The sequence below is a fragment of the Rhineura floridana genome, chromosome 2 (genome assembly GCF_030035675.1).
Source record: "Rhineura floridana isolate rRhiFlo1 chromosome 2, rRhiFlo1.hap2, whole genome shotgun sequence".
Lineage (NCBI taxonomy): Eukaryota > Metazoa > Chordata > Lepidosauria > Squamata > Rhineuridae > Rhineura > Rhineura floridana.
Window position 1 is genome coordinate 46433298 of NC_084481.1, and position 12595 is coordinate 46445892.

The window sequence follows — 12595 nt, forward strand, 5'->3', positions numbered from 1 at the left end:
CTTCATTTTACAAAGTTCAAAGTTCTGACGTGACAGCATGCCTAGCTAGGTTGCGACCCACCAAAGCAAGCACAGCCCACCAATGTATTGTGGCCTTAGAGAAGTGTTTCTTTGTTTTTTGTAATGTGGAGCAGGCAACGAGAACAGGAGGTTTATCACATGCTGGTGAGTTCCCATACATGGCTGGTGATGAGCAAAAACTGGCTTTGTGAATTATAAACTGTGCAGACCTAGTCACAGTGTTCAAGACAACATAGACATTTGGCATCTTCTACAAAGGCCACTATCTGGTGCAGTTTATCTGTGGTTCCTTCTTTCAAAGGAGAGGGAGAGAGTAGATTTTTAGTGATACCAGAGTTTATTGGCTGCAATTCAGAGGTGTATGCATGAACCATCCATGTACCCACTGAGACTTGTTTGGGCAATTTCCTTCTGAGCAGCATCCTTCATGAGATGCTCAAAGTGCTTTGTCATGTCCCTTGGCTTTAAAGCAGTTTGAGGGCTTGGTGTGGGACATGGTGAAAGAGAAACTTCTGCTGATGCTGTGTCCCCCTTCTCTTGGAAGGAGCTAAAAACACAGATGCAGAAAGGAAAACCCTTAGAAAATTCTGGTGAGTACATGCTCTGTCGATATGCCTCAAAGCCAGGGGTAGCCAACATTGTGATCTCCTGATGTTGTGGTACTGTATCTGATCACTGATCACTGGCTATGCTAGTGGGGGCTGATGGGAGTTGGAGTCCAACAACATCTAGAAAGCACAGAAAGAGGCTGAGTGTGGCTGTCATCACTGACTTTTGTCACTAGTGTAATATTCCCACCCCACTGTTTCAGCAATTTGACACCCTTGTTGGAGAAGGAGGTGGCCAGATGAGTGGAGGTCAGAAGCAGCGAATCGCTATTGCTCGAGCTTTAGTTCGAAATCCCAAAATCCTGCTACTGGACATGGCTACATCAGCATTGGACAATGAAAGTGAAGCTATAGTGCAAGAGGCCCTTCATAAGGTTTGCCATATTTTAATGCTATTTCAGTACTGGGGAGGTGGAGGCAGGACACTATTTTTAATTTCTTAACTACAATCTTGTTAACTGTAGGTTAGTCTCCCCCCCCCTTTTTTTTAACTGTAAGATTCCAAGATATAAAATTATGGTTAAGTGTTCAGGAGAGCTAATGTGGCATAATGGTTAGAGGGTCAGAATAGGAGTGGGAATCCCATCTCCAGCTCCCCACTCAGGAAGTCACGATCTCTATCGTGAGGGTGAAATGGAGGTGGGAAAGAAAAAATGGTAAATCACCCGGAAATCTTTGCAATAAGAGCTGGTTAAAATGTAAACAGCAGCAACAACAATGTTGTTATTCAGAGCTTTGCAATGGCTCCAATACACACTTGGAGTTTCCCAGATACACCCTTCCTTCACTGAAATGAATAGAGCAGACTTTGTGATCAAGGGAGCACCATGTGTGCTCTAGAACATGCTGTAGAGCTCCATAAGAAAATCAGTAAACTGGATGCAATTCTACAGCATGGAACCGCACATCTACCCATTATCCATCAAAAGTGCATGCAATTTTCAGAATTGTTTGGCTTTAGCAGTGGGGATGGGGGGAGGGAGTTGTGCCAGCTCAGAAGCTTAATCTCTGGTGGGAAAGAGGTGCCCCAAAGACTTTCACCACACAGCTTTCAGAAAACTTTTGTGGATAGCACTAATGAGGAATTAAACTGAGGTGTTGGTATGTCATACTCTGATTTCAGTGGGTTTACTCTGACTATCACTTAGATGGCCGGAACCCATAGCTTTTATAGCTTTCAACCCTTATTCATATGGGACTAGATGAGTGTTCCAGCATCAGAACTGCACAGCTGGGAGACACACAGCCACTAAGGATGTTTTCATTTTCATTTTAAGGGTTCAGGAAACAACAGGCAGTGCAAAAGAAGGGAGGTAGACATACTGCTCTTCAAACATTTGCTTGGAAGTTAATACAAATGTTTGTTTTTTTATTTTGGTTTTAAATGGCTGAATGATGCTCCAGTGCTGGAGTAACACAGCATGATGGGTACAGATTTCTGAACACCAGTTACTGGGGAACATGAGTGGAGAGAGTGCTGCTGTACCCATGCTTTGCTTGTTGGTTTCCCTATAGGCACTTGGTTGGCCACTGTGGATGGCCTACATGGGCCTTTGGTCTGTTCCAGCAGATCTGTTTATATGTTTTTACACCAGTTAGGTTTCATCGCATGCTCTGTGACTGCATGTTTCACTCATCTGTTTGCTTCTCTAAGAGTACAATTTCACTGCTGTAGGCTCGTGTTGGGCGCACTGCAGTCTCCATTGCTCACCGCTTATCCACAGTCAGAACTGCAGATGTCATAATTGGTTTTGAACATGGAAGAGCAGTGGAAAGAGGAAAACATGAGGATCTGATGGAACGAAAAGGGGTTTATTTCACTTTGGTAACTTTGCAGAGCCAAGGAGACAAAGCACTCATTGAAACATCGATACAAGGCAAGTATCTTATTCTGCATTTTTGAAAACAAGATAAAAGTTTACTAACGCAGACAATTAATTGCCCTTTAATGGAGCTTGATTCTTATTTTTCTTTGATTCCATGAAGAATTAGACTGCAGTCCTTTGCATAGGAACAAAACAAGCTGCCTTATTCTAGGTCACACTGTTTGTCCATCCAGGCCAAGATTGTTGGTGCAGCTCTCCAAGGTCTCAGGCTGAGGTCTTTCCCATCATACCTACCTGTGATCCTTTAAACTGGAGATGCCAGGGGTCAAATCTGGGACCTTATCCATGCAAAGCAAATGCTCTACTATTGAACTATGGTCCCCGGGGCATAAGACCCATTGAATACACTGCTTTGTTATTGTCATACCCTGATGACCCCACATCCAGCATTCTTTGCAGACATGTACTGAACAAGCCTGCTTGCCATGCTGTCATCCATTTTTAAGAATCAGATTTTTCAGCAGAGGTATTGGTGCATGCAAAGCTAATATAACTTTATACATCTCAATAGAGCTTGGAAAAGTTACTTTTTTGAACTACAACTCCCATCAGCCCAATCCAGTGGCCATGCTGGCTGGGGCTGATGGGAGTTGTAGTTCAAAAAAAGTAACTTTTCCAAGCTCTGCAATTGGAGAGCCTTTTAGTTCCAAGGGCCAGATTCTACTGTGGCCAACCCCCCAAGGGCCAAGTGAGCAAGGCCAAAGTACAAGTGGGTCGAGCCAAAGTCTAAGTGCAGGGGCAAAGGATGGTGCTAAAATTCAAGTTAAATCAAGTTACATAGCTTAACACACAAATAGCCATATGTTCAGCCTCAAGAGTGAAAAAATTAAGCCTCAAGATACACATATACATAGACTCAGGAAGTTGAGGGAAAGCCTCTTGGAGGTTGCAGAGGGTGTTTTTTTCTTGAGGTTTTAAATAGCTTAGCACACATACATACAGCCATGTATGAAGCCTCAAGAAAAAAATAAAGCCTCAAGAAAAAAATAAAGCCTCCAGAAAAAACAACCACACACACACAAAGCCTCAATAGTACAGCCATCCTGCTGTTTAAGCTTAGCAGATGCACGTAAAGTACCCACAACAATGTTAAATGCACATACTCCTCCAAAGACAAAGGGATTCAAAATGCTTCAGTTCAAAGGGATTCATTGTAACCGAAGGGATTCTTACCAAAGCAATATCTGCTGAGTTCAAATGAAGTGCTTTCTCAGACACTGCCAAGAAGTACTTAGGAAGGAGCAATGAGCAGTATCTTGTGAATGCGCAGAGTGTCCTTAGCAACCATCATAGCAACAGACACTCTGGCACCAAATACAAAGAAAAAAGTCTCTTGCAAAGCCATGATTGAGCAATTAAGCACAATCTTAAGCAAGCCCGCTGATGGTCTGGCAAGGTGTGGCAAGGTGGCAAGTTAATAGTTCAGTGCACATGAGATTGTCAGGCTATGTTACCTGATTGACAGGTGGGCGCATAGTTTCCCCAAAAATGGCCATGCCGGGCCAAAATTGGCCTGTGGAGTCCAGAGGTTCTCCAACCCTGTTGTAAAGCATTTTGTGAACTGTCTGGGATATATTGTTCTGAAATATTAGACATAGGACCTATTTGGTCTCAGAAATGTTTCCATTTCTGTAGTCCTTCATAATGGCCAGCCACTACGAAGAAAAGTTGTAATAGCCTTCAGTTATTCTACCTAAATGTGTCAGAAGAAACAAAAGTCCCTGTCATATAGTGCAACTTGTGCTGGGGTGTACCATCTCAGAGTGTAAGTGAAGGATCACATGCTTGATTTCTCCTCCTTATAAAACACCCCTGTATCAGCAAAATTAGTTTGTCAGGATAAATGGTTCTAGTTTAGCATTCACCCTGACAATCTATTTGTGTATTTGCAGTGACATTCTTATATGGGGGAATGTTCAAATATGCAAGCTCCCCCCTTGCAGCCTGAAATGGTACTGCCCAACAAAAGCACCATGTCATTTCTCTGATTGTTTCTGCTCTTAGCGAGGGAGCTGCCTGTGACGTTTCCTGAACTAGAGGTTGTGCTTTGGCATGCAATTGCACATGGAAGTAGCAATTGCTCTTCATAACCTCATTTTTCCTGTGCACAGCCCATGCACAGCTGGTGATTACCACAGCTTCCATATGGGGTCATAGCAGCATGTGTGTGGATGCCGGATGGGCTGCTGAATAAGCACATCCAATAATAATAATTATTTATTTATTAGATTTGTTAGACGCCCATCTGGCAGAGATTAATCTGCCACTCTGGACGACGTACAACAAAACACAAATCTGAGACCCTTGAAAAGCTCCCTGCAAAAAAGGTGCACTTAAGTTAAGATCACACTTTTGCAAAAAGAGAATTGCAGTGCTTTGGGTATGTTTAGTAAACCACCTTGAAAAGACTCAGCCTTGTAACAGATTTTCTTTATACACTGTACATGCATTTAAAAAAACTATTAACTAATAATGGATGGGTGGATTTTCTTGCCCTCCAATGAGGTACTGTGACTTTATTTTACAGGGTCTGAATCAAAACTTGAGAGAACTCCATCTTTCATCAGGGGAAGCTATCGGGCTAGCTTAAGGTAAGCCAGGTCACCATGCCTTTCAGTGAGGAATAATGTGCAACAATGCTAGGAACTGAATGAGCATGCAGAAAAAATAATTCAGAAAATCCTACCCAAGTGAAAATTGCTTTACTTTTGTAAATAAGTATCTTCTACATATGATGCCATTTTTCAGTGATGAAGAAACTCCATGGAAGCAATAGGGAAGGTTTTACACATCTGTATCTCTAGTTGTATCTGAGGAAGGGAATGGCACCCACATTTACACAGAACTGTGTGGCCTTGGCCTTGTGTTCTACAAGTACAGTAGCAGGACATGAAACTAACTATCTTGAAACAGATAAAACAGTGGCCACCTTCACATGGCACGGTTAGCCAAAAAAACATGGTTTACTGAGCATGGGTGAATTCTCCCTGCTAATGCTGGGAGGAATCAAACACTTGGCTTAGTGTTACATCTGTGTCAGGGATTGTGGCTTGATTTGTGCCAAACAAATCACAATGATAGGCCAAGGTTTGTTCTTGGCTTATCAATTGTGCTTTGCTTGTGAGAAACAAACTATGATCCCTGGTTTGGACATAACACCAAGCCAGGGATAATGGTTTGTTTCCCTCTGCATGCTAGTGGGAAAGCATGAAACTGGTGCTATTTGCTTATGCATGGTAAGCCATGGTTTATGACTTACCATGGTGTACAAGTACAGCTATTCCTTTTATTATAGAAGCCCAGCCACATTTATGCCATGTCTTATGAGGATTCTAGATGCTCATTGTGTTGAAGGTCTTGAAAAAAATCCTCTTTTGTTGTCCATTTGTGGTAGTTGGTGAAATAGATCCCCACATCATGCCAACCCGTGCCAGAGGAGTGGGCTAGCATAAATACATATTCAATTTTTGTATAAATTTATTTCAACTACTAGCACAGAAGCTATCCATTGTGAAATATTGCCATAAATATGAGACATATCCTACTTTGATTAAAATTCCATGAAACAATCAGGTTTGATCTGTTTTAATGGGAATGAGCCCAATACTGATAATTGGTAATCTCTGAGGGTGTACATGTGTGCTTGCTTCATAAATGTGCTTTATCTAGAGAGGTCTCATAAATACAGCTCACCAGTTTAGCTTAAATGTTTGGCTATCACCCAATTATTCTTATTGAAGATTTTGAGACTGAGCTGTATTATGAACATGAGCATCCCCTCAAGAGGAACAATATCTAAGCTGATATATATATTCATTTCTGCTTTGTTCTGAAAAGAGACTTTTAAGCACTATTCCTCAAGCGGAAAAATAATCTTGAGTTTCATGCTGTTCAGAAATTCCATCCACAATGGTCTTGATGCTTCAGAAGGAGACTTAGGGCTCATCTACATCGGAGCATTTCTTCATAGCACATACACTGCCAGTTGTTTCCAGAGCTTGGAAAAGTTACTTTTTTGAACTACAACTCCAATCAGCCCCAGCCAGCATGGCCACTGGATTGGGCTGATGGGAGTTGTAGTTCAAAAAAGTAACTTTTCCAAGCTCTGTTTTTTCCCATTCACACAAGTAGGCATTCCGTTGGGAAGGATTAGTCTTGCTGTTTCCTTGTGGCCCCACCCTCTAATTATACATTTCCACTCCCTCTGGTTGCTAGGTGACCAAGCATGCTCAGTCTGTTCTACCAGCTGCAGTAGGTTCCTTTAAAAAAAACACAGAAGTGTGAATATCTGTGTTTTCCCTGCCTAGGGTTGGTAGGATACAGCTGAAATACAAACCTTTGTTTGAGCAGTGTCACCTTTTGTGCACAAGTTAGCGGGCAAAGAAAATAAAGCAATATTTTTAAAAAAGCCAGCAGAACATAGTAAAGCAACTGGAAGTTACTTGTCAGCCCACATGAAACAAAATGAAAGAAGGGAGAAGGAGATAGTGGGTGTGAATAGGGGAACAATTGACACACCCACCTAAAAGCATCAGAGCAAAGCATCTGCAAACACTAGAGAAATATAGTGGAGACTTTTTTTCTCCACTTTTCGTACTATCAGTGGATTGGATTAGTACTGATTTACAGGAGGAAAACTGTGTGATAGCTTCTGTTTGCTGGCAATGCCATGTGAACCATGCAAATTTAAAGGTGAATAGCATCAAACACACAGTAAACCACCGTGTAGATGAGCCCTTAGTGAGATGCTGCTGATCTTTTCTCCTCTATTGCTATGTGATCCATTACAAGAGGACATAAGAATGTCTGGATTTTACAGCTAACTGTTGTAGCCATGAAAAAATATTTTTAATGGGCCACTTTGAAAGTTATGTTTTTCTTCCTGTGCCTTCAAGATGAGAGTTGAAAAGAGAGAAAAATATTTGATACATAGGTGTCTTTGCCATGGCCAGTAAGACACAAATCTGACACATGGAACTTGTTGATTTGCTTCAGGGCCAATTCATACATTCAGTCATTGATATGGTAATTTAACAGCTCATGGGTGACTACACACCCAGTTTTTAGGGTAGTGATATAAAACTAAACAACAGCAGTAGGAAGGTATGGCTGCAATCTTATGCACACTTAAGTCACCTCCAGACAGTATTTTGCAGGAGGGATTCAATCGCATACTGGAAATTTAGGGTGGTATTCTACTAACTTATTCCCTCAGTGCAGGGATTACTGTTAGCCCAATGGGACTTCCCTCTCCTCCTGCGTGTACCCTTCACCCATCCCAGATCTGCTCCAGAGAGGTGGAGGAACTCCTAGAACAGATTTAGGGAATGTGTCAGGAGGAAAGGGGGAAGTTCCATTGTGCAAGCAGAAATCCTTGATCTGGCTGAACTACTTAGTGCTATCTTGTATACAATCCTTAAATTTGCTCAGTTAAAGTGCTCTGGAGGAACAAATTCACTTTTTAAAAAACAACAAAAACTTTTTGCAGTTAGGAAAGTGACTGGGAAATGTACTAATTATAGTGACTGATTGACTGGAAGATGGATAACCTCCACACAAACAAATAGGGATGAGTGTTCAATGTCATATAATTTCCCTGCAAACAAATCAGAAGGAATGCTCAATAAAGACCAGGCATTGTTTAACCTCCATGTAAGGTTTGTGTAAGCAAATCAGGATGAATGTTTAATAAACCGGTCATCTGGAGGAGCCCTTATTTGGAAGAAAGCCCTTTGAACTCAGTGGAACTTAATTCTGAGCATACATGTAAAACTTTGCTCCATAAATCTCAATATATTGTAATGTATTGTAAGTATTTCAGTAATAATGATCATGATGACAATAAGTAACACTAATAATAATAATAATAAATTTTATTTTTGAGTCGCCTATCTGTCCGGGTTAGCGGACACTCTAGGCGACTTACAATATCATAAAAACACAATATACATCAACAACAGTCACAATTAATTTAAAATCAACTTCAGTTAATACAACAGAGAAACTAATCCACCTCAATCTTATAGGCCTGCCTGAAAAGCCAGGTCTTTAAGGCTCGGCGAAAGCCTATCAAGGAGGGAGCATGTCAAAGATCAAGGGGAAGAGAGTTCCAGAGGGTGGGGGCCACAACCGAGAAAGCCCTCTCTCTGGTCCGCACCAGCCTAGCTGTTTTGACCGGTGGCACCGAGAGAAGGTCCTGTGAGGCTGATCTTGTCAGGCGGCATAGTTGGTGATTCTGGAGACGTTCCTTCAGAATTAACTGCAGAAAAGCTCTCCAAATATGGTGTCATTTTATTCCACTATATTCCATGTGATGATATAACTCCTCAAACTGCTGTTGCTAACACTAGACATTTTCTCTTTATTGTTTCATAGAGCTTCCCTTCGACAGCGTTCTAGATCTCAGTTGTCAAATATAGTACCTGACCATCCAATGTCAGTTGCCCGAAATCTTTCAGAGCATATCTATAGCACAACTCAGTATGAAGAAGATGGCACACCATTTAAGAAGGTCATCACACTATAAGCACACTCCCCCCACTTTTTCTGACCATAAATCCTTTCCTTGAAGATTCTGCTATGCATCACAGAAACTAAAATATTAATATGCAGATAAAGTGGACATGAAATAAAATATTGGTTATCTCAATGAAACTTTTGCAGGGGGAGGACTTTTTTTAGTGTAGTGCATTATGAGCCATGAGGCAAGTCACCTTAGTGGATACATGGCACTCAACAGATGGATGAATGAAAAATGTTCCTGGAAATCTGAATCCTTGAGCGGGCTTTAGTTCAGGTTGGCTTAATTATCATGGCATATAACATTCCTTTACAAGGGACAGGAGCCTGATTTCCTAAAAATTCAGTTGAGACATAAATGTAAAGAACCCATTTGGGAATTTCTTTTTAAAATTTAAATGTTAGTCACATTTCGCTCAAGAAACTAAGAGCCTGTTACTGGAGTAGTAACTTCCCACTTTTGTTCTTCTTCAAAGTTTTCCTGAGACCACCCAATCAATTTGCTATGGTATATGTCAGGAGAGGAGGACCTTTTCAGCCTGAGGGCCACATTCCCTTATGTGCAATCTTCTGGGGGCCACATGCTGGTGGTGGTCAGGGCCAGGGTGGTGGAGCACTGAATGCAATTCTTCCCTTTTTACAGCAGGCTACATTTTAGCTATGCTAAAGCCTGAGGTATCTACACACTCACCCACATCTCCATCCAGTAAGAGGCATTATCATCTGTTCTGTCAATGAGCTACAGCCCTTCCCTCTGAACTAGCACTAAGTTCCAAAGAGTATGCATTTATTTTGCTTGTGTGGTGCCAACACACACGCACATACACAAGCACTTGTGCCAAGGGGTAACCTGCAGGCATTTTCAGGCCCCTTCTATAGATATTGTAATGATTGTATAAGGTTTTTAGATCGTATGCTCTACCACTGAGGCATAGCCAGATCAAGTCAAGTGCCCTAGAATTTCCAGATTGGGGAGGGGATGCTTTTAAAAGGGAGAATTACAGCCATAATTTTTTTAATGCACAGTTTATTGGCTTTTCAAAATTTTCTGTGACAATACAATGAAAGGGGGGGAAACAGAGCAGCAAAACATGTCAAGTCATAATACCATTAAATAAATCAGAAATATGATTTTAAAAGGAAAACTAGAAAAATGAATGAAAATAAATTGGGAGATAATGAGTTGGATAGGGGAGGGGAGGGAATAGGCTCTGGCAGAGCCCCACATGGCGTACCGGTCATCCAAACAACTCCCAAGTAGGAATCCCAGATCTCAGAATATTTGTGCCTCTGAGTAAAAGTAGCTCTTGCATATGCTGCAAGGGCAGAAAGGTCCACTGAACTGAAGCCACCGTTGACTCTGCTCATGCTGTTATTCTTCAAGGGGATGGAAGATGCATTGCAGCTGGCCCTTTTTGGTAATACTACAGCAAGAACATTCCCAATAGTACAGGTTTGTGATGAGGTGCTCTGGAAAGCTACACTTGTGAACGAATCTAAGATTAGGTTTGGGCATTATGAGAAGCATTGCCAAGAGAATGTGAGAGCACATTGCTTCTGCTGTCCTGTCCAAAGGGGAGGTTTACAGATGTCAGATATGTGTAGAGTAGGGGTGGGGAACTTCAGGCCCTGGAGGCCAGATGTGGCCCTCCAAGCCTCTTTATGTGACCCTTGGGGCTCTTCCCAGGCCATATTCCTTCCCCAGGTCACACTTCTCAAGAGCTTTGGGCTGGCTTCAATGTGTCTTTTGACTGTGATCATGCCTCTTACTTGCCTGATGCAGAATGGAGAGATGTGTGAAGAAACCCCCACCCTTTGCATGGATGTAATGTAACCTACTCAAGAAGGTACAGGTCACATCCATTATTCTGCCCGCTTTTGCCTCTGGGCCTGCCCGTCACTGATGTGTGGCCCCCAGAAAGTTGCCCATGAGGGACTGTGTCGCTCGGGCTCAAAAATATTCCTGAACCTGTCACAGTGCTTGCACATCCCTCCATGCAGAATTCATGCAAATTCTGCTTGCAACAATACAGTAGAAGTGCAACACCCCCCCCCAAAAAAAACACCCATTTGTTATCAGTGTTTGAGACCACTATTAGATAGATCTAAAGGTAAAAGAATTGTGGAGGTTTTTTTCATATTTGCCCTTTTTTTGTTTTAGAATCCGATGACTGCAGAGGTAGAAGAAATAAAACCTGCTAATGTTACGAGGATTTTGAAATACAATGCTGCTGAATGGCCATATATGCTGCTTGGATCCATTGGAGCAGCCTTCAATGGGGCAGTCAACCCACTATATGCCTTGCTGTTCAGCCAGATTCTTGGAGTAGGTCATGACCCATTTTCTCTTCCTTGTATTTAATATTGTATTATTTTTATACCCTTATATGGAGGACAACGGTATGCAAACTGAGTGTGCAACACAGGCATTATTACTTCATTTCCAGTATTTTGGGTTGCTTCTTTAACTAGTTTTTTGAACATTTATGGTAATTCCCACAATTCCCATGGGCCATGCTAGCTGTGGCTAATGGGAGCTGTAGTCCAAAACATCTGCAGAGCACCAGATTGGGGGTGGCTACTGTAGACAATTGATTCTCCCAGCAGACCTCACACACTTGATGGGAGCTCTTGTGTATATTTGGGGAGCCAAGGCCTTTTATTGCTATGACAGGCCCACCAGCAGATTTGTAAGCAGATTTGTAAAGAATCTATAATTAAAACCCATGAGTTTCTCTAGTAGTCAATTGCAAGAAAGAAGACTGTTTTCCCAGCAGGCCCATGAACATCAAGAGTCTCGGATCTGGGGGGGGAGCATTAGACACTACAGTTATACAGGAAATAGATATAGATAAAACCCAAAGATTTCATCCTTCTTTTTCCTTTAAAGCAATTATTTGAGTGGCAGTGCTCAGGGAAGAGGTGTTTAACTTTTACTGCCATGCATTTTCTCAGTTGAAATCTCTCTCTCTCTCTCTCTCTCACACACACACACCCCTCTGCTGGTGGGAAAAGACAAACACAATCCAAGGCCCTGTGTTTTTTTCCCCCCCTCTCCTCAAAATTAACAGCAGCTTTTGTGGGGATTTCAGTTGGGGAAATGGTGCAGGGGAAAAGGTTAAACATCCCAACCCCAGCACTGCTACTTTGATCAAGCTCAGAATTCCCACGCCACCCCACCCCTCGCTACTTTGAAGGGAAAAGGTTAGGAAATCTGATCACAGTTGTCCTGAGTCCTGTCTGTTTGGGCAAGTTACTCTGAGTTCATTGAGACATTGGCTGCATACATGCTTACCATTTGTAGCACAAAAATGTACTTTTCCCCAGTACAGAATCGTTCATGCTCATCCTCAACATGCTGCTTTCAATCTAGATTGATTGTAAATCCTGCTGGGCAGACGGGTGGGTGTAGTTACTTGATATGTGTTTGAAAAACCTCCCCTTGATTAAATTATGCGTTTGAAAACCCACCCCCTGTGATCTTGGTATACACCCATTCACAACATTATTGGGAATACACCCTCATTGCTTGGGACCACCTATACCTGTTTTCAAATGGAC

General features: G+C 42.0%; 1 protein-coding gene across 4 annotated transcripts in view; it reads left to right on the plus strand.

Annotated features, from left to right (window-relative positions):
• ABCB11 (ATP binding cassette subfamily B member 11) overlaps positions 1–12595 on the plus strand; it is a 70952-nt gene that overhangs the window by 25892 nt on the left and 32465 nt on the right. For all 4 annotated transcript variants that reach the window (XM_061608570.1, XM_061608571.1, XM_061608569.1 and 1 more), the window contains 5 exons: positions 833–1003; positions 2305–2506; positions 5043–5106; positions 8891–9026; positions 11196–11360. In XM_061608570.1, coding sequence (XP_061464554.1) covers positions 833–1003; positions 2305–2506; positions 5043–5106; positions 8891–9026; positions 11196–11360 — 738 coding nt within the window. The remainder of the gene's footprint in view (positions 1–832; positions 1004–2304; positions 2507–5042; positions 5107–8890; positions 9027–11195; positions 11361–12595) is intronic.